The 21,985-nt window shown below is 36.9% G+C and overlaps 1 protein-coding gene across 3 annotated transcripts in view; it reads right to left on the reverse strand.

Annotated features, from left to right (window-relative positions):
• Positions 1-21,985, reverse strand: part of itga11a (integrin, alpha 11a) — a 91,911-nt gene that overhangs the window by 48,504 nt on the left and 21,422 nt on the right. Inside the window, exon 1 of one of the 3 annotated variants that reach the window (XM_079866896.1) lies at positions 4,730-4,886. The exons of the other annotated variants lie outside the window; for them this stretch is intronic. Coding sequence (XP_079723022.1) covers positions 4,730-4,787 — 58 coding nt within the window. The 5' untranslated portion in view covers positions 4,788-4,886. Of the gene's footprint in view, positions 1-4,729; positions 4,887-21,985 lie in introns of those variants that run through there. 3 annotated transcript variants of the gene reach the window in all.

The following is a 21,985-nucleotide window of genomic DNA, read 5'->3' on the forward strand; positions in this document are numbered from 1 at the left end:
ACCATATAATTCACTTACATGGCAACATACTGTTGCACAAATTGCAACACTGGCCAGACGTCCAGAACCTTTTGATCTTTTTTCCCCAAACATTCTCTTGGAAGACTTCATTTAAGAATAGCCACAAAAATGAGAACCTTACACATGTATGAATCTAAATATAGATCCATTGGCTGACCAGTGAAGAAGGAAAACTTAATAACACCTGTGATAATTAAACTTTGCTTTTACCTTTTCCCCCCTAAATTCTCTCCCACAGTCATTGATCACTTTTTCCAAAGTGGTTTAAATACACATCTAAGGCATCCAGTCTGTTACTGAAACCAAATTGTCCCAGACACCATCTGAGAACAGCTTTATCCTTGAAAAAAGAAAGAAAAAATCTAAGGGAAAAAATAATGAAAAAGAGAGGGGAGTAGAAAGGTTCTAGTTTCCATTTAAAAGCACTAACGTGGCAGACACTTTAATATTCTCTGTAATATCAGCAGGTCCTATAGAGTGGGTTTCCTGTGTATGGATTTCTTTGCCCAGATAAATAAACCTCAATACAGTGGCTGCAAGGGTTGCGCTGTGTGTCCAGGCCAGGCCTCGCTGTTTTGGATCACAACCAAGCTACAGGAGCCACACCACAGTCATACTGACAGTGAAGCTCCAGTCTATGAGAATGTCCGTGGATCCTGAAGACTAACAATCTGCCAGACCTATGGTATAGTGATCGGGATGCTTAAAGGGGGGGTGAAATGCTCATTTTCACTCAATCTCCTGTTAATCTTGAGTACCTATAGAGTAGTATTGCATCCTTCATATCTCCAAAAAGTCTTTTGTTTTATTAAATTTTTAACAGAAAGATAGGCTGTACCGAGTCTTTCCGGAAAAAAACGAGCGGCTGGGGGCGGGCTAGTGACAACACACAGAGACATTTGTTCAACAAACAGTTTTACTCACCGTCCGGTTCCAACGCACGACCGCGAACCTTTATCATTGTGACTGCTCGATCCTTAAGCATTAGACGATCTGCAAATCCGTCGATATGGGCTTTGTTTATAAAACAATCATCGTCGAAATGCAGGGAACAACAGTCTTACACAACTCCGTTTATGCTCAGGAAAACAAACTCCATCCACGGGTTCCTTAACGCTGGGTTCTTTGGGAATCTGTGCAGGGTTGTCTTGCCCTGGCAACCAAAAACACACTTCTTTGGTGACATTGACTTCCCAAAAGCCGGGCAGGGCGCTTTGATGGCGAACTGCTTTCACTCTCTTGCTCTGGTCTACGAGTGCGCGCGCGGCCGCGATCTTACCGGAGAAGTGCCCTTAGGACCCATATAAGGAAATTCCGCCCTATCTTACGTAAGACAGAGCCATACTCGAAAAAAACTTTCCGAAACTTGTGACAAACGTACAACTTAGTTTTTGAAACTTTGTCCATGTTTAGCATGGGAATCCAACTCTTTACCAGTGTAAAAAACTCAGTATGCATGAAATAGCATTTCACCCCCCCTTTAAAGAGCTATACACAGAGATGCAGGTTCGAATCTGCCCTACATCAAGTTCTAGTCTCATTCTCCTATTTCTCTTCATTTGTCTTTTAAATACAAATCTTTCACTGAAAACCTAAAAGTATCAATACCTTGTAATGCAAATGTTGATTATGAGCATTGTGCAAGTACACACCACTTCATCTTCCAAAAACACGGGTGTTAAATCCTATTGATCTTCTGATGAAATTAATATGATTATGCTACATGCTTGATGTTGTTGTCACCAGACAATTAAATAAGACAAAATTCCAGCTAATACCTGCAGCTGCAATACATTACAGTAGTCCTCTAAAAAACAATCAATGCCACATGCCCAGACACTGAAATCTCGATCAGATCGTGATCAAAATCAAAACATTTCTAAAGAAACGTTTAAGTTGGTGTTCGTGGCCACATCTGTGGCATATATCTACTGCAGACCAACCACCAAAATCTAATTCATAATCAAAACCCACATCACCAATACTGATGTACTACTAGACCGTAGTTAGACATGCAGCTGTGTACAAGCCCACATGTGACAAAATCTTCTAAACATCTGCTCACCCCTCCGTCATCCCTTCCCTCCTTCACAAATATTTACGTGAGGAACTGCCCTGATGCTAATGAGCCTCACTGATGCCCACTGGCGAGGATTATGGGCCAGCAGATTGACTTTTAATAAACTCCACATGCCGGAAATGCATCTTTCAAACCAGTGCTTTGAAATGCTTTTCTGCTTAAGATCTCATGGACTTTATGCTCTTACCTCAGGGACTGATATACATTCTGTTACACTCACAGATTAAGCTTAAAATGACCAGACATTGCTCATTTCATGCTGACTTTCCAACTGTGAGCTCTGTGGTCTGGAAAGCTCATTGAAGGGCTGCTGAGAGATGGCTAGCAGGGGATGAGCCTGGTGGCCTTCGACTGAGTTTGTGGCCAAAGTAAACTCTCCGTGAGGCACGTGGCATCAGCAGACTGATATACACCACAGTCAGGCATTACTCACTAGCTCTGGAGTTCCTCACCCACACAAAAAATTCCTTCATTATTATTACCTAAGTAGTACTCCAGGTAGAGGCATCTAAGATCACAATATTTTATCTTTAATCGCAGTCTGAATCAGCTGCTACTGCTACTAACATCAAAGCTCTTACAAACTACAGAGATAAATAGAATGCAGCAGTTTCTTTACACCATAAATCAGCCAGGAAACAAACATTTACCAAACAACAGCTATTCAACCAACATTTTTTTCACATATCGTTCCTATCGTGGATATCTCCAGCATCAAAGCAAAACAAGTCCTATTTTAATCATATTTGTTGTGAATGCAAGTTTGCAGTCTGAATTGAATGTGGTGATAAAAAATAGTGGACGAGAGCTGCATGCCAAAACAGATAGCGCGTAGTCCCATTCACGATCAAGTGAGTCATGCGAGTCGATTCTTTTAGTGAATCATTTAAAAATGTCACTAGTTTGAATTCGTCTGACGAATCCTTCACTGAATCAATCAGAGTGGTTACTGAATCAACATCTGATTCACTTATTGCAAATTATTGTTTCTTTCAGCTATGTCCGTCTTCAGTTCAGTATTTTTTTGTACTGAAAGTTCATGAAACATAAAACGGAGTCGTTACTGACTGGTTGTGTGGAACAGACCCTCTACTAAGCCCTGTTGTCACATTTACCTGATCTCTCAGAAAAAAAAGGTACAAAGGTCAATGGGGGTACTACTAAAGCGAAAAGGTACATCTTTGTACCTTATTTGCCCCTAAATGGTACATAATAGTATCTTATACATATTAGTACACATTAGAACTAATTTAGTACTTTAAAACTACATATTTATACTTTAAGTGTACATATTAGTACTTATATTTTAAGTTTTGTACCTTAGGGTACTGTCCCAGTGACAGCTTTGTACCTTTTTTTCAGCGCTTGCTTTCGCTGTCAAACATGAAGCCAGAATCGATCACACTTGAATGAATTATCTCAAGAAATGCGAGTATTATCTGGATTAACCAACTTTCTGTCATAGTCGGAAGGCTATTCAAACATTGTTGGATTTGGAAAATATGGAATTGTTCTATTAATTGGATGTCAGTGTGAACAGATTATTATTTCCTTTCAGTATGAACAGGTTGAATTTCATGCGGTTTTGATATCATTCCATCGCAACATTTGTAATAATTGTGCACCTTGCTTGAGCCAGAGTGTATTTGAGTGCAGGTCAATAGGAGCGTCTGATTTGAGCAGAAAATCCATGTTTAGGCCGCATTCAGCTGCAAAGTGAACATAGAAGTTGCTTTGTAGAAATGTGTTAATGTAATGTGAACAGGGAAAGGCTGAAAAGAGTACAACAGACAGTAGTTTGTAGTATAATGTTTACTTTGCTGGACTTGATTAAAATTGGCCCGGGTCACAGCTGGCTTACTGGCGACTGCTCAAAATGAGTAATAAACAAACTAAACAGAAAAAGCATGTTTGAACATACCAACACACACACATGTTCTTTATCTCTCTCTCACACATTAGTCCTTGATTAGTACTAGTTCCATCAACAGTTACACATAAATTTCCTTCTCTTTTAGCCAATCAAATTACATAAAATAAATATTTGGCTATTTTCATTCTCATAGCCTTCTTAATTTTGCAGATGGATAGACAGACAAATTAAATAAGACCTAAAACATGACAGGACTGGTGAGGAATGCAAATTTGATTTAAATTTTCTCAGAGACCCTTGACCCATGACAGCACTGAACTGCAAAAGTCCTTTAAATATGCTGTCAAGAGAGTCATTTCAGAAGTGAACTTTAATCTTCCCCCTCTTTCCCAGACACCGCAAACAATGAACTCCCAATACATCCCTGATCAAATCTCCCTGCATTTCAAAGTATGCAAGAACTAGGATGGAAATTGGAGCAAGGGTAAACTCCAACCATTCCACAGCCAATCCAGCATCCCTATCTATCACAGGAGGTCAGTGTAACAGCGCCTGACATTGGAAAGCAGACGTGGGAGATGCACAGTGCTGGGATACAATCCCATGCGCACAAATCACATCCATGGCACTTATTCAACTCTCAAGTTGCAGAGTATTTAATTCAGTTTGGTAGTACCAATGGAGCGTTTACTTACCGTTTTGCCTCTCTTAAATGTTTTTAATTGGAAACAGGCAAGACACGCTAACACACTCACCTGGCATCACGCTCCAGAGAATCCAGAGTAGGTGGGTCCAGTAGTACTCCATGTGCATGTGCGAGATGGAGAACGAGACTGAGTGCGTGTTAGTGTATGTGTATGTGTGTGTGTGCGCGTAAGGATGGAATATCCTGACAGTGTGCTCTCCTGTACACCCGGCTCTGATTGACTCTACTGCTCCTAAAAACACTCTATATCTGAGGCAAGGAGGAGGAGACAGTGGCCAAACTAAAAGGAGGTGCTCATTCAGCCAAAAGACAGATCTTCACTCTTTTTCTTTCTCTCTCTCTCTCTCTCTCTCATTTCCTCCCTCTTTTTGTCTCTTCGTCTGTCTGTCCATCTATGCTTGATTTAGGTCACTCTGTTATGAGCTCATGCATTGCTCCTGAAAATGCTTTTTGAGAAGAATATGGAAATTCAGGTTTCAGGGATCACTTTTCATCACCTCTATGGCAAAAACTGATCTTCCATAATCTTCTAATTTGCTTAACAAGCAGTTTAAACTGCATACTTTCGGAAAGATGCCCTCCAACTTGATTGATGCAGAGATTTGTGGTTAACATAGCTGCATGTTACCATATAAAGCCCACTGACAAACTCTCAGCAGAACCTCAGACACCATCCAAACCACGCTATACCCAAGCATATAATTACAGATTATATAATAACTAATACTGACGTTCTAGCCGCTCTCGTGAAATATGGCCCACCTCCATTTCAACTTGACCTTGAAAATAGCAAAACCACAGTTACTAAGTTTTGGTCAAAATGAACATGCAGTGTGTTGTAATCGTACACACCAGTAAACTACCAAACATGTACATAATATCCTGATTATAAAAATCACAACAAGAGCAAGATTTCTACGAGAAAATATCTACTTCAAAATTATGCATTTAAGAAATGAAATGATTCTAAAAAAATATTGATTTATGACTTATTAATTTATGATTTATGAATTTATGATTTATGAATTTATGATTCACTAGTATTATCCAAAATAATAATAAAATAAAATAACATTATTGTTGGGCCTGTAGCAAATACATACATCTTGTAATTAATTCATCATCATGGTGTGTATTAATACATATTCATTTTTCATGGAGTTAAATATATAAATTGGTTATGTCTCTAGTCTGAAACCAAAGTAAAACATCTGATGAACATTGAGCTGATTTTACTTTAAACATAAGTGACCAAAGTAAAGGGTGCTGCTTTCATTAAGAGTACTTAAAAAGCCATCTTTTGTTTTCCTTTCATCAAATGTTTCTATCAAAGCAAAGCATAACAATGTGCAGTATAATTCCCCCTCTTTGGAAATGAGGCAGCTGGGAGTTATAAGTCCTTTCAAATTCTGCAAAGGACTGCATAGTAAAACCATTGAGCATAGCAGTTACTCCAACAGACAGATGCAGGCACGTAGTGAGAGAAAGAGTGAGACAAAGAGATGTTTAGGCCCTTGGCAGAAAGATTTAGTGAGTACACCTGAGCTCTGTTCTAAATGTGAATACCATCAACTGATTCATTGGCTAATATTGAATGTAGCGGGCAGACCAGGGACAAGTTGCATAAACATATGCCATTATAATAAAGTACCCCTGTAGTCAATAATTGTATCCCTTAAATCTCATCTTTGATCACCAAAATGACATATTTAAACGATAATTTATATGATTAGCCATTGGCTTGACTACATTTTCAAATAGCTAATAATGTGTTGCTAATGTTACACAAACCATGTTACCGTTCACCATCTCAGTCAGACAGCTTCCCTCTAAAAATCAGCATCCTTAGAAACGCTTTGAACAACCCAGAACGTCAGTGGACAAAGTCATATAGTTCATTATAACATCATAATATATACATCATATACATAACTCATCCGCTATATTGCTAAATGTACATGATTTTTCATATCAAAAGAAAAATATACCGGGATAACCTGGCTTCTCTTGAGACTCCCCTGCTTTGCAGTTAATGATAAAGCCAAAAAAAAAAAGAGTTAATGATAAAGTACGCCCACACATTGACGTGATTGGTTACAAGGTAGTTTGTTACATAAGAAACACCAGAGATTTCAAACCGCGTAGAGCAAACCCTCTTTTGGCATTAAAAAACTACTATTATTACTTGCATTATTGCATATGCATTTGTAGGAGTTTCCTTTTCAGACGCGAAACTTATGGGATGAGAGTATTTAAATGAATCACGTAACGTAATTTACTAAGGTTTTGCACTAGTCAATTTACTGTTATTTGTGCCATTATTTTTGCACTGGCTTGGTAGATTGCGTTTGTCATTATGGAAATGATTCAGCTGCGTCTGTGTTCTTTATTTTTGGGTGTCGTCAGTAGATCACGCACTCTCACGCTAATTTACCCATTTTGGCACATCTGGCCCTTAAAAAGTTATGAACAATCTTAAAGAAAAACAATTGATGACTAACTTGTAAGACTAGTCTTGGCAGTTTATGCAACCAACCACGGCTTAACACAGATGTGTTTACACTCATTATGGGTTTCTTAATTTTATTCAGCATTCAGAATGTAAATCCATAATAGACATAGCCATATATTTTTTCCAATAATTCTAAAAGAATTCTGTGTTTGAGACTGGACTAACTAAATTAATCATGCAGTGAAGGAGATAAACTATAACTTAAAGTATAATTTAAGTCTTTTGATTCAGCAAAAATGATCACCTCATTAGAATGTGTTGTTTGAGAATCAGACTACACTGGTCAGGCTGTCTGTTTCGCAATGTAGATTCAGCAGCAGTGTTGCAGCGTCACTGAATAGCACAGGAAACTTTGTCAGATTATTTAATGCAATATTCTGTCCACATCTGCTGAAGAATGCACATGCAAGAACCCTTATTTATTTATTAAAAAAAAGGAATTCCATATCCCTATAGTCTATACCCATATCAACGAAAATATAAAGTAGCTAACTAGAATTCTCATAAAAAATATAAGGAATAACTCAAGTTCCTTTGGCTCTCCTTGCAATCTTCTGTCCTCTATGAAAGTGAATAAAGATACTTTGCAGATGAAGATTACAAATTGGGTAAATGGATAGAGGGATAGAGAAGAGGCTATTTTGTTTCACAACACAACATAAGGGAGCTTTTACCAGTATTGTGAGGTTGCAGCTCATAGCTCAAGAATCCCCGCTGTCAGTTTGCAAAATGTCAACAGTCCAAACAAATGATAAATCGTAGAGTAACCTGCAATTAAAATTTAAGTCTGATGCTTTCTCTAAAAAAGAGAAGAGGGGCCTGAGAGGGAGCTGGTTGCTTCAGTCACTGTTTCCACATGGAAGGAAAATGCTTTCGTTCATGATGCTTGGTGAGCTACTGACCAAAATTGACATGCCAATATTTAAACTCAGAGAAGAATTTAGTAAAGATAGAAAGAGGCTAATGTACCGAATGAATTGTAATAATGAGTTGTGAGAAGTTGTTTTTCTAAAAAAAATCATTCCATTCTTTCCACCAAAAGGTGAGGGTCCTAAGCCCCTTGTCGAGGAGAGGTTGGAAATCAATATCCTCTGCAGGAGCAACACTTACCTCATGACCACAAACCATTTAACAGCAGTATAGCAACTGCAAACAATTATCCCAATAACCTCCACATTACCTGCTCCATGGTGTATGACTGGCCAAAAAATAAAGCCAGCAACAAATTTAGTTGAACTTCATCAGAGTTAAAGCTTACAATGAAAATGTCATTGCTCAACGATATAAGGCCTTTCACATCTCCATCATGTCATCGAGAAATAATGGACTTGCAATCTTAATGTGAAAAAATGGACTTGCACTCAGTCTAAAATAATAATAGTAATACTTTTCAATAACTGCTCTAATCATATGGAAAGTGATTAAATAGAAATTTGTGAGTCATTTTCCAAAGTCCTTATTAGCTCTGTTTATTATTTAAAGTCTGTATTTGTTTTTTAAGAAACATTTAATGAGACATTTAAGTAGAAAGTATAATATAAACAGATCCTTTTTATATCTATTAATAAAAACAAAAAGTATTTTGATCGTCATATATATTTTGGGAGCAGAAAAAAAAAATCATATTTTCCTTGAGCTTTCAGCTAGGTTGTTTTGGCAAGGAAATATAGTGCAATGTCAGTGACAGCTCTGCTGTGGTCAAACCCTAGAAGTCACCACAGTGTCAAGTGCCAGTCAGATCAACCCAAATCTGGACCCTTTGACTGTTTCTGTAAGATGTTGCTCAAAACATGGCAACCGCAGTCAATAATGCTGAACTGTGGTAATATCTGAAAGCCAACTCCTGCTTTGTTTTGTTGCCTTTGTTGCCTACTTTCCACTTCCAGAATTTAAAATAGAAACTGTTACGAGTGCAGATGATGGTTGACATATACAACTCCACGTTCAAAATGTAAACTTTACACAATTCAGGCAAATAACATTGTAAAGTTGCCAATACGGGATCAACACATAGACTTAGACAGTTGCCATAAAGGATTTTTTTAGAACCAGAGTTATAAAAATAGCATATGGCAGAGGTCGTTCTATAGCTTTTATATAACATAAATACTCCTTCATTAAATTACTACACATTACATTAATCTCTATGACACGACCCTCTCAGCTCCAAAATAAATGTGTTCATGAATCATATGAAATCATCCTAGGAATCAGAGATTTTGTGGTTAGGCCACAGAAGCATGAGTCAACCAATCAGACATGAGTGTGATGTGCTTGGCCGTTTGACTGACAGGCAACGTTCAACTGGAGGAATTCAGTGGTTTGGGCAGAGACGTCGGTGTCCTCGCACTCACTCGCAAGCTGTGATGAAAGCTTTAGCTTTCCCAATATACAATATTTTACCAAGAGCTCAACTTGTGTAATATCGGTATGCTAAAACCCGAATCAACACTCTCGCTGTGTTGAAATCCAGCGGTTTGGACTGTAAATCGTGATCTCATAGCCATTTGCATTCCAGCTGCTCTTCTCTCTCCATGAGATCTGCCATGAAAGGGCTATTTTTGCTGGTTATGCTGTTCGGTTCAAAGACACACTATCATAATATAGACCCTAATTGATATTATATCATGATACAAATGATATTCTTGAAAAATAATGTCATGACTTTCATGACTTCTCGCAGTGTCAGAGCTCCTTTAAGGATGCAGCACTCAAGGTAAGGTTTGATGGTTGAATTGTGGCTTTGTTCTTAAATTAGTTTATATTGAGCAGAAACACATTAAAGGGGTGGTATAATGCCCTTTTCACAAGATGTAGAATAAGTCTTTGATGTCCCCAGAGTGTGTATGTGAAATTTTAGCTCAAAATACCCCACAGATATTTTTATATAGCATGTTAAAGTTGTCACTTTTTGAGGGTGAGCAAGAACGCACCGTTTTTGTGTCTGTTCCTTTAAATGCAAATGAGCTGCTGCTCCAGGCACAGGGCGCAGAGCTTCAAGACCTCACACAGACATGCACTGGAAATTTCAAAAGCTTTTAGCCTTTTATGTTCAAATCGAAGTCAGAAAGATGGAGAGACTCAAGGTGAAGTGACAACATGTAGACAGCATTTCTGAATGGTTAGTTGGTGAATTTATGTGTTGTTATCTTCTAGTCATTGATTAGCATATTCTGTCTTGATAAACTATAAATCGCATTGTAAAAGTGCAAAGTGTTGTAACTTTGCAGATGTTGTTTATGCTCAAACAGCAACATTACACACTAACTAAAGTTAGAAAAGTGAAATCATATTCAACCACCCCTTTAATTTTTTTTCTATGCTACTGTACCATCAACAGTAGTGCTGAACAGAACGTCATGCACACTAAAGTCAAAAATAGTATCTTAGATGCTTTATGATGTGTGAGAGATTGAATTGCACCTGAAGGATTAAAAGTGAATTTAGTTTTGGAGTCCAAAGGGTGCAGCAATTAATTGTAAGAGAGGCAGAGAGGATGTTTAAATGTTCTGACTCCTGATGTTTTGGATCCTGAATATTATTACAACACAGCACTGACAATAAGCTACACTCTTGCCACCATGGAGGTCTGTTCTACTCAGGGAGCACCAAATTGTCAAAAGTGTCATGAAATCTCAATATTTCTGATGGAACGCCTCCATGTTTCATGTGCCAAGACCCTTTAACTCTCCCAGTCCTCACTGGTTTTATTATTGCACATGATGTGGTTATTCACATACTGCTGAGAGAATGGAGAGCAGTTTAATTGTAAGCAGGGCAATAGTGTACCAATAGAAATGCTCATATAATGTGAAAGATGGCAGAGGCCTTTAATATAAATACAGAAAGTAAGCGAGCAAATGGTCTAGCCTGAGCAGTGAGTCATTCTTACTTTTCCAGATATCTGGCAGCTGAGCTGACTGACGCTCAGAGCCAGTAGCAACATCAGGATTTGTGGAAACTGAAACCACACACCACAGCAGGAATAGCCACATGATTTGCACCAGACAACACACACATACACACGCACAAAGTACTCAAACATGCAAACAAATGCATGGACATGGAGACACACAACCAGAAACCGACCAGGGACAATCCAGCTCCGTTGCGATTTACAGCCACGTCACCTCAACAAATTATACACGCAGGTAAACTCAGGGTACACTTTAAACCACTAGACTAACAAAATCCCTGACACCATATATTCAGAATTCCACACTATCATCTACAGCAAAACAAGGAATTTGTGGACAGAAACTGTCCTTCGTAACCTTTAAGCTGCAAAAGTAATGACTTCTGTGCCTGAGCTTTGGCCTTGGTTTGTTCTCGCTTGAGTCAGCCCTTCAGCGGCCGCTCGAACACAGGCGGTTGTTTCAACATGGACCAATTAGCTCATAATGTGGTCTAAAATCACCCGGTGCCTTGTGCGTGCCTGCTAAAGGGAAATGCTCCTGTTTCATAGAGCTTCCGCATCACTTCATATGAAACAGAATGGAAAAATGTAAGAGAGAGGGAAAATCGTATCTTTCTTTTCTTCTGCATCACCATGGAAAACCCAAAGCTCCGTCATTTCCAGCATGTAATTATTAGGTTTGAGGAGCCTGATACGTAATTATTTATTTCAGGGTTGACCGCTTAAACGCCGAACTGAGCCCCAGTGAGCAGGCCCTGTAAATGCATCCCATATGATGACATATTAGCAGGAGAAAGCATAATAGTTTTTGTGGCTGAGAAGATTTTTGCAGCAGTAATGCAGTCATTTCTTTCTCATATAAATGTTTTTTTGTTTTGATCTTATTTCCTAGCAATACAGTCATTTAAATGACATTTGCTCAGTAGCAAGTGGAAACATTTGAGATCCTTATCATCCCTGGTGCTCTAGCAAGTGTTATATTCATTAAAGGAAAGTACGACATAAAAAAAAAAAAAAGAGAATATATTTGTAAACTGAAATAAAAATTAAAACAAACTGGAAAAACTAAAGACTCATAATTATGACCGCCGCTAGCATAGCTAGCGAAAGCGGTCATATAGGGATTGTCAAAGTTTTTTTTTTTTTTTTTTTCGTCATCTACTGAATTTTTCGTCAACGATACCAGGGACACCGAAACACCGGGGAACATGAAATTTGGTGGGTATGTAGCCCCACTAGACTTTTACGGAAAAATTTCGTTTGGTCCCCGGGGGCCACTCCCCCCCCCCACGCTGGGCCCCCCCAAACCCAAAAAATGCAGTTTTTCCTAAATAACTACCTGAACCGTGGCACCAAGGATGAAGAAATTTTTATGGTATGTTGCTCTTAAGGGCCCACATCAACCTAGCCCATAATCGATTGTCAAAGTTTTTTTTTTTTTTTTTTTCCCGTCATCTACTGAATTTTTTCGTCAACGATACCAGGGACACCGAAACACCGGGGAACATGAAATTTGGTGGGCATGTAGCCCCACTAGACTTTTACGGAAAAATTTAGTTTGGTCCCCGGGGGCCACTCCCCCCCCGCACTGGGCCCCCCCAAACCCAAAAAATGCAGTTTTTCCTAAATAACTACCTGAACCGTGGCACCGAGGATGAAGACATTTTTATGGTATGTTGCTCTTAAGGGCCCACATCAACCTAGCCCATAATCACTCATTTGTGATTTGCGCCCCTTCCCATAAAAAATGAAAATGCAATATTATTCTGCTTTAATCGCCCCTATCTTCAGTTGAGATGTTCAGAACTGCACCATATTTCATGTGTATGATTAACTTGACATCCTCTGGGGGTATGCTAAGTTTCGTAGAATTTCATCCATGGGGGGGTATAAAATAAATTCATTTATGTGCACATTTAGTGACTGTACACTCATCGGCCTGTAGATGGTGCTGTTGAGCGAAGGGTTGCTGGTTTAGGATGATACTGTCACACACACACATGCAGGAATACAAACAAACGCAAGCATGCACACACACTGACATCCACACGCACAGACACACACACACAAACACACACGCGCACACACATGTACGCACGCATACATACACGCACAGACACACACACACACAGACACACACATACACAAACACACACGCATACACACACACACAGACAGACATGCACATACTACTACTTTTTTTAGGTATCAGCCATATACCCGATTTACCAATACCCAATGTGTTATGCTTGGGCAGTATACTAATGAGGTGGGTGGGACATGTTTCATGCCATGTTAGATCACATCCTGAGCACATCCTGACCACAACCTCCAAAATATATAGTTTATATAGTTGAATCAGTTTTCTCTTCATGGTACAGACCAAAATGTATTATGTGTACACTTTCTTCACCTAAATCCATAAAATCCCATTAATTTCAATGGGACATTTACTTAAGTGTTCTACTAGGTACAGTGGGAATGAGTTTAATTTTGTTAACATTGTTTTTTTTAAACTCTGGGACCAGGGCTACAAGATAAACCCACTTTTGTGGGGAAAAATGTTTTTTATTTCAGTAAAACACAACAAACCCATGCCAAAGTCAGATAACTGACATTTACCATCAACAGGTACCTCAACCGTTTGGTAGAGGTTTGTAGAAATTGAATGGGAGGGTCCTTTGAAAAAAAAAAAATCACAGATTTTTCATACTTAGTATGTATAAGTATATATTTTGTGGAAAGCCAGTGCAGGCCTGAGCGGCGGTCATATTTTGTACCGCCATGCGGTACATCTAGTTTAATTTTAGTTTTACATGGCATATTTTAACATTTGAAATTTTTACATTAAACATGAATTTGTGCAGCACATTAACCTTGGCAGTCAAAAAAAAAATAATAAAAAAAATAATAGAATAAATTAAAACTAGAAAAGTTATTTAAAAAAAAAAAAAAACCTTTAACTAACAATGACAGAGTGACCAAAAACTAAACTGAAAAGTTTACCTCTAAAACAATAAAAAAAATAGTTACGTTTAAATTTTAAAATAACCCTGGTTTAAGAACCTAAAACCCATCTTCTCATTCCCACAAACACTGTCTCTGAAATAATCCAATATACTATTAAAAATAAAACAAAGGCATTTTCTCATGAGAATCTCAAAAAAGATCTATTTGAGAAGATGGGAAGTAAACAGTGAGCATTTCCCTATTTACCGTTTGCTTCTCTGATGTTTGGCCCGGTCAAGGGTTGCTGGACAGACTTCAGAGAATTAGCCGCCTTTTGATCCAAGAGTGACCACTTACAGTAAAAAGGCATTATCCATAACGTGGGCATGTCCACATTTTTAAACTGTGAATGCAATTGCCATTTAAGGAAACTATAAAATGGAAAATAACAATCTCAGATTTTTCCCTAATGTGACTTAATCCCTTAAAATAGATTTTCACTTTTTGCTTCATCAGCTTGTATGATAATCACACCCAGAAAGTTGTGATTTCATTGCAAGTCATTTGTCAGGAATGAACAAGGGATTAAGCACTGAACAATATCAGTTTCCTGGACCTAAGGCGCAGGGACCACAGAAATTGCAAATATGCTATGGACAGAAGTGAAAATAAACACATAATTGCTCTACAAATGGGTATGACTCATTTCCTAAGTCTTTCAAAAAGGTCTGGAAAATCGCACGGGCATCTTTACAAAGAGTACTGAAATATAGCTGGACTGCTAGGTTTGGATCTGGCCAAACAGCTGGGGACCTGGAGCGGGTGTTCAGCTGGAAATACCAGCTCAGATTTTCAGCCGGTTGATTTTACATACTGCTTAGTGCATTAGAGGTAAAGATTATTCCAGAGGCATAGAAGCACCACTCCATGGAAAGAATGGAAAATCCCACAATGCCTGTATCAAATACAGGTGATCTATATCTCAAAGTATAGTCTGGCATATGATTTAAGGACACATAACATTATCCAGCAGAACAAAAGTCAGGGAGAACATTATGATTGATTCTTTTTCAATCCGTCTGCCCAAGCGAGAGAATCATCCCAAATTTAGCAATTCTATAGAAACTTCCTGTCAAACATCCCAAGAATACTAGAACAGGAGCTGTTTAGATAGTCGTCTGAAAGTATGCTAACATTGTCTAAAACATTCATAAGATGTACCATAAGGTCCACATATGGCCATTTTCCCAACATAGGTGTAACATTTTCCAGAGATACAATGGAGGATAGATTTGATTAAAAAAGAAAATCACTTAATTTTCCCTTTCCCTTAATGATTTCATTATCTGGGGTTAGTTATAACGACTGGACTATAGTATCAACTCCCAAGGCTCAACAGTAAGGATTTTAGTTCGTTATGATCAAAAATAATTATACATTTTTACTTTTAGCAAGGTACTGTCACATTTAGGTTGTAGCAAGCACAGGAAAAAGAAGATCAGGGTTCAAAAAGGCTTTAATAATCCATACGCGCAAAATATCCAAAAGGTAGGCGAGCAAACACAACTTAACATTAACGTGACGGACAAATGAGAACTGAAAAGACTGCAACTTAAATTAAAGGCAAATGAGGGTAATTATGACAAGCACCTGTGATAATGAATCTCCATGACAACTGAAGACTGGCGGGAAAACTAAACAAAGGAACATATGTGACTCAAACTAACTAAAAGTCCATGATAACAACACTAACTGAACATATTTGTGACAGGTATTTATACCCCTTACAAAACAAATCTTTGAAATTATACAATTATACAGCTGTAAGATCATTAACACACTTGATGGAAAACAATGCCATATGATTCAAAACATTACTGACTGGTTTTTATTTGGTCTTTATGGTCCTTTTTATAGTTTTAACAAAACCTCACATTGGCATAAGGCCAGCAGGCCATCCTTATTTTCACCCAATTTTATTTTATTTATTTATTTGACAAAATATTCAATTGTACCAGATTCATTCGTGTCAATTTTTTTTTTTTTTAACTGATGTTTCTTTATAAACCGAATATCCCTCATGAGATTTTCCATTTTTCTTTGGTCTTTGGCACAAATACTCCAGACACTGTGCAATCCTGCGTCTTTTCCCATAGACACACACACTATAATAGTGAAGGAAACACCATCGTGCTTTGACAGCTTGACGCCTGCATATTTTTTATAGACTTAAGTAGAATTTCCTCTTGTTTCATTCTAATCTCTGGCGTTTCAATAAAGCTTTGCAGTCCAAGTGCCATGCACCTCTGTGAGAGCTGTAATCAGCTCACAGCACTACTATAATTGAAGCAAGACCACTGGACTCATGGTTAAAGCCTCATTGTGCTTCAGAGGTAAGGTAGCAGACAGACCACACACACACACACATACATATATATATATATATATATATAGGGATGCACCGATATGAACATTTTGGCCGATACCGATAACCGATAATTCTTTATATTTGAAATCCGATAACCGATATATTGGCCGATAAATCTAAATCCAAATTTATATAATTTGAGAGCCTGATTACAAAAACAAGTCTCACCATTAAATCCATGTCTCAAACACACAATTATAATGATGTTCTCATGGTAATTTTATGTAGCCGATATGTCACATGCACATGTTGCACTTTACTGTCTTTTCCTTTTCAAAGTGATTTCAATCATATTTCAAGCAATTCAAAACCATCATGTTGAACAGTGCGCATCTGAAGTGTCTCAGCTGAAGGAAATAATACATTATTTATCGGCTTTAATATATCGGCCAAATTTTCTTATCAGGCCGATAACGATAACATTAAAAATGAACTGATATCGGCCGATACCGATATGTTGGCCGATATATCGTGCATCCCTATATATATATATATATATGTCCTCCTCACACATTCACACAGCACATATTGTTCTTTGGATTGTCAGTCCCACAACCCCCCCCCCAAAAAAACACACATGAAAGTTCTGGCCCTGGATCAGCCAAGCATACAAAGAGCTTAACCAAACATCAATGCATAGATAAATGGATCCCTGACCACATCAAAGCATTTGTGACCACTGAGTTCAGTGCAGCCCTAAACTATTACAATTTACTAAACATTTAAAAGCATTCACGCTTTGACATATGAACAGTGTATCCATAAATAACCCAATGAATACATCTAAAAAGAGATAATTTAGCTCTTGTATGTCATACTATTATTTCTCTGTACAGCTATTCTTCCAATTATTGGATAAATATTTTTCTATAGAGGAAACGGTAGATAGTTTATTGTATTCTTTATTAATGATACCCTGAGGGACACATAACAGGATAGCTTGCTTGCGCTCACATTTATTTATTTTATATATTATTTATATGATTCCCACTGCAATTACTGATCTAAAAACTACATCTATAAGCTGTCTTTTGCTTACTCTTTCACATATGTGCAGTGAATCAGTCAAATATGACGTGCAAAAGCTTGCAATTCTTTATGAGAATGTTACATGATGTTTAAAACTTGTTTAAAGTTATCAGCTAGTGAAACGGCTCTATTTCCAGGCATCCGGTTAACCCTCTGGACTGGAGCAGTGGCAGTAACTCACCAGAGTAAGCCTGTAATGATGTGAGGGGTTAACAGGCTAACGTCTTTATGAGGGGAAAATGCCACGTGTGCAATGCAAACCTTAATGTATCTCTCTGAGGAAACATGCAGAGAGTGTTATGGTGGATGTGGGGGGTGGAGTCACGTGGTTTCCTTCAACTTGTCATGTTATAAAGGGGCAGATCTATTGGACACTATAGGTAAAATGATATATTTGGGAATACAACCTTATAAAGAAGACTACAGCGGCTAAATACAACATTATCTAGAAATGTCTAGGTCAAATGTGCTTATAAGCACATATCAACATATAGTGCGCTTGTACTTGTACAAAAAATGTACTTGCAGATCATTTAATTATGAAATAAAAGGCCACTTAAGTGTATACTTAAAGAGAGCATAGTTTCATGACTGTTTCTTATATTTAAAAGTATACTTTTAAAAAGTGCATGTAAATTAAATGTTTTACTCTAAAGTACATTTTAAATCATTATGTTTCATGTCAAATGTAAAATTCTATAGAATGTATAAATGACTTTTGATATTCTTATTAATATTTATATGTTTTAATGTGCACATTTGTAAATCAACTATTCTATTTAAAATTGTGTTTTTACAATTTAGTTGAATGACTACATAACGGTTGACAGACAAAGCAGAATCTCAGTAAAAGAGCTGCATACAAAAGGTAAATTTATGCTATGACTTATATACGGGCATATGCATATTTACATATCAAATTGCCCATATTTTAATTTAAGATAATTGCCATAATATCACATAATGTCACAAATTCAAATGTAATGATTTTACTCAATAGGTTTAAATGAAAAGTGAAGATGTGTCTGAAATGTAAATTTAATTAATGTACTTAAGTCCAACTTAAATTGGTCAAAAAGCACTCTAGAATTCAGCTAACTGCATTTATTAAAAATGTACAAACTTTCATGCAAACATGCAATTAAGTATCCAATATTATTACATTCAGTTTTTACTTACATATATTTCTATAATAAGAACTCTAGTATACTAAGGCCTGGTTGCACAGATAGGGTTTAGATTAAGCCAGGATTAGGCCTTAGTTCAATTAGGACATTAAAGTAGCTTTTATGAACATGCCTTAACTGATGTGCATCTTGAGACAAAACAAAGACACTAACATATTTTAAGATATGTCAGTGCAAGTTGCTTTCAGTTAAGCCTTGTCTGTGAAACCGGGGGTAAAGGTATACTAAAGTGTATTTCTTTTTCACAAGGGACCTCATTTAAATGCCTAGTTCACCCAAAAATGACACTTCTGTCATCATCTACTCACCCTCAAGTCGTTACATTCCTGTTTGATTTTCTTTCTTCTCTGGATCACAAAAATGTTTCAAATATTTGTTTCAATACATTTGTAGGAGAACTATCCCTTTAATACTTTGAAGTTTAGCTATAATTTTCCATATCCTATATCTTATTTCTTTTGTTTGTATTCCATAAAGCCCTCAGCTCATCAGCTACTCTCCTGTCTCCTTCCTGGAGGCCCTTACTTTTTCCCTTGGCCCCTGACTTCAGAGGAAGTGGTTTCTGTGCACAGACAGCGTGTAGCTGGAACATTGTGTCATGTACATGGGAAGCTGTAACCAAAGAACTGCACATTAAAAGTTCCACTAGAGTAACACTTTCTGTGCAGACAGATCTGGTGGACAGTCAAGCCAGAATTGGGGGTCTGCCTTGAATCTAACCATAAGTATGTGCTCTGGTGTATAATACTACCCTCTAGTGTTAATATTCTGTTAGTGAACAGAACACTGGGAAATATCCTGTCCCGTTGCATTGAACACACAAATTCACACCCAAAGAAAACGTTTTTAAGTTAACACATAACTGCACTCATCACTGTCTATTATAAAACAGCACTTCCAAGAAGTTCCTGTAGAACTTTGCTTCCAGATCCAGTCAAAATCATATCAAGGCCTATTAAGAGGAATTTCAGGCATGAGCAGATAAGATATTCAATGCATGTTGTGCTCTTATCTCTGCTTCTTCTGTAGGTATAATTCCAGTATCTAGGTCTTTTTGAAGTTCAAAAGCATGGCTTATCTCAGTCATGTCTGCTCATTGTTTTAATGAGCAGACGGTATACTCTGCATGTTTGGACAACATTATTTACAATTTAACCTCTTAAGTGTCACCGGCCCACCGGTGGGCCCAAAATCATTACATATTTAAAACGGTAATATCCTATAATAAACATAAACTAATATTGACAAACTATATATCATTCGAAAGCTTACAAACTCTAGTTTTCATATTTGGTGAATGATTTTCAAAATAAATTAGAGAGGAGCTGTAATTTATTAATTTGCAACAAGAATATTTTCATATTCCTAAGGCGTGTTCAGACCTTTATTTTGAAATAGCAATGAACATGAAAAATCATGAAAGAATGGTTGAAACCTCAGTTTGTTTTCATGCCAAGAGTTCAAAAGGTATCATCCATTAAATTATTTTAGAAAAAAAAGATATTAAAATATTTTTAATAACGCATATGGAAATGGAGGCGCCCTTATATGGGCAGTAATGGAGTCTGGTTGTCACCTAGTGAAAATGTTTGGTACTGCGCCCAAACAAAATCTCACTGAAAGCTCATTTTTTGAGATATCAACCTAAAATTTGAAACACAACTTATTCAGATTTTTGGCTTTGATTTTCTAGCAGTTTTAGAGTCGGCCAGGTTTTAAAAATATATATTTAATATAAAATATGAATAATTAATTTTTTTACATTGTACATTTTCATAAACTCAAACTTCTATAACTTTTTTTTTGTTTCACTTTCTTAATTTATTTCACTTCAACAAAAATCTGCAAAATGTCTTCTTTAAAACAAGACCAATTTTACGTCTATACTCCAAAGCATTCTTTAATTACAACCATTTAAAGTCGAAATGTGCATTTTCATGTATATTTAAAAAAAGGGGGGTGACACTTAAAGGGTTAACTATAAAAACAATGTTGCATTTAAACATAATCTTCCAGCACTATTCTAAACATCAGACATAATGACCCTTAACTGAACTTTAAGATATGTTTAGCCAAGTTAAGAGTCTATAGTTATCTTAAAATGTTAGTTGACATAAAAATGATTAACGTTCTGTTATCATTTACTCACTCTCGTGTAGTTCCAAACCTGTGCAAGGGACACAAAAGAATGTTGGTAACTAAACCATTTACATTGAATGGGGAAAAAAGAAATATCTACTTATATGTTGCATGGAAGAAATAAAGCCATACAGGTTTGGAACAAAGTGATGATAAGTAAATGATGACAGAATCTTTATTTTTAGGTCCTTTTCATTTGGGTGAACTATGCCTTTATGCTAACTTAAGATAAAATAATGACCCATTTCAAAAAAGCTTTAGCAGCAGCCATGACAAACTTTCAAACTAACTACGAAATTAAATATTTGCAATATATGTTGCTTGCAAAAATGTACACCATTCAAAAGTTTGGGGTCAATCTTTTTTCTTTCTTTTTTAAGAAATGAATCATTTTTATTCAGTAAGAACGCATTGAATTGGTTAAAAGAGACAGTAAAGTCTTTTAAAGTGTTACCAAAAAAATCTATTTCAAATAAATGCTGTTCTTTTAAACTTTCTATTAAGAATACTGGTAAAATGTATCTTGGTTTCCACAAAAATATTCAGCAGCAGAATGGTTTTCAGCATTGATATTTATAAGAAATGTTTCTTGAGCTCCAAATCAGCATATTAGCAGCTTTGCTATTGCATGAATAAATTACATTTTAAAATACAAAAAAAAAACAAAAAAAAAAAAAAAAAAAAAACTGAAACTTACAAAAAGAGCTTTTTGTTTTGTTTTTTCATTGAAAATTATGTAATTATGGCATCTACCAAGAGGGGCTAACTGCTGAAAGTAACAAGTCTTTACTTACTGTAAAAAGGGCCAGAAGTCAGTCATACAGGTTTGGAACAGGTTTTGTCCTGATTTCTTCAAGGGGAGGGTCTATGGGCGAGTAACTGTACGTTTTTTTTTGTTTGTTTTTTCAGATATTTCGATCTAATGAACAAAATAAGCTTGTGCAATTTACATATGAAAGAGAAAGGAGACAAGGGGAAAAACTACTTAGAGCAGCAGCTTTAGTTTCTGCTCTGAACGCTGCAAGACCACACCGAACGCTGTGAGTGTTAGAAATCAGGAACGGTTAGAGAACATTGTGCTTGGTATGTTTTTCATCTTCAAATCAAACTTGGGCCGACAAAGTTTAAATCCTGTCTGGCTAGTG

Source organism: Squalius cephalus (genome assembly GCF_949319135.1).
Source record: "Squalius cephalus genome assembly, chromosome: 3".
Taxonomy (NCBI): domain Eukaryota; kingdom Metazoa; phylum Chordata; class Actinopteri; order Cypriniformes; family Leuciscidae; genus Squalius; species Squalius cephalus.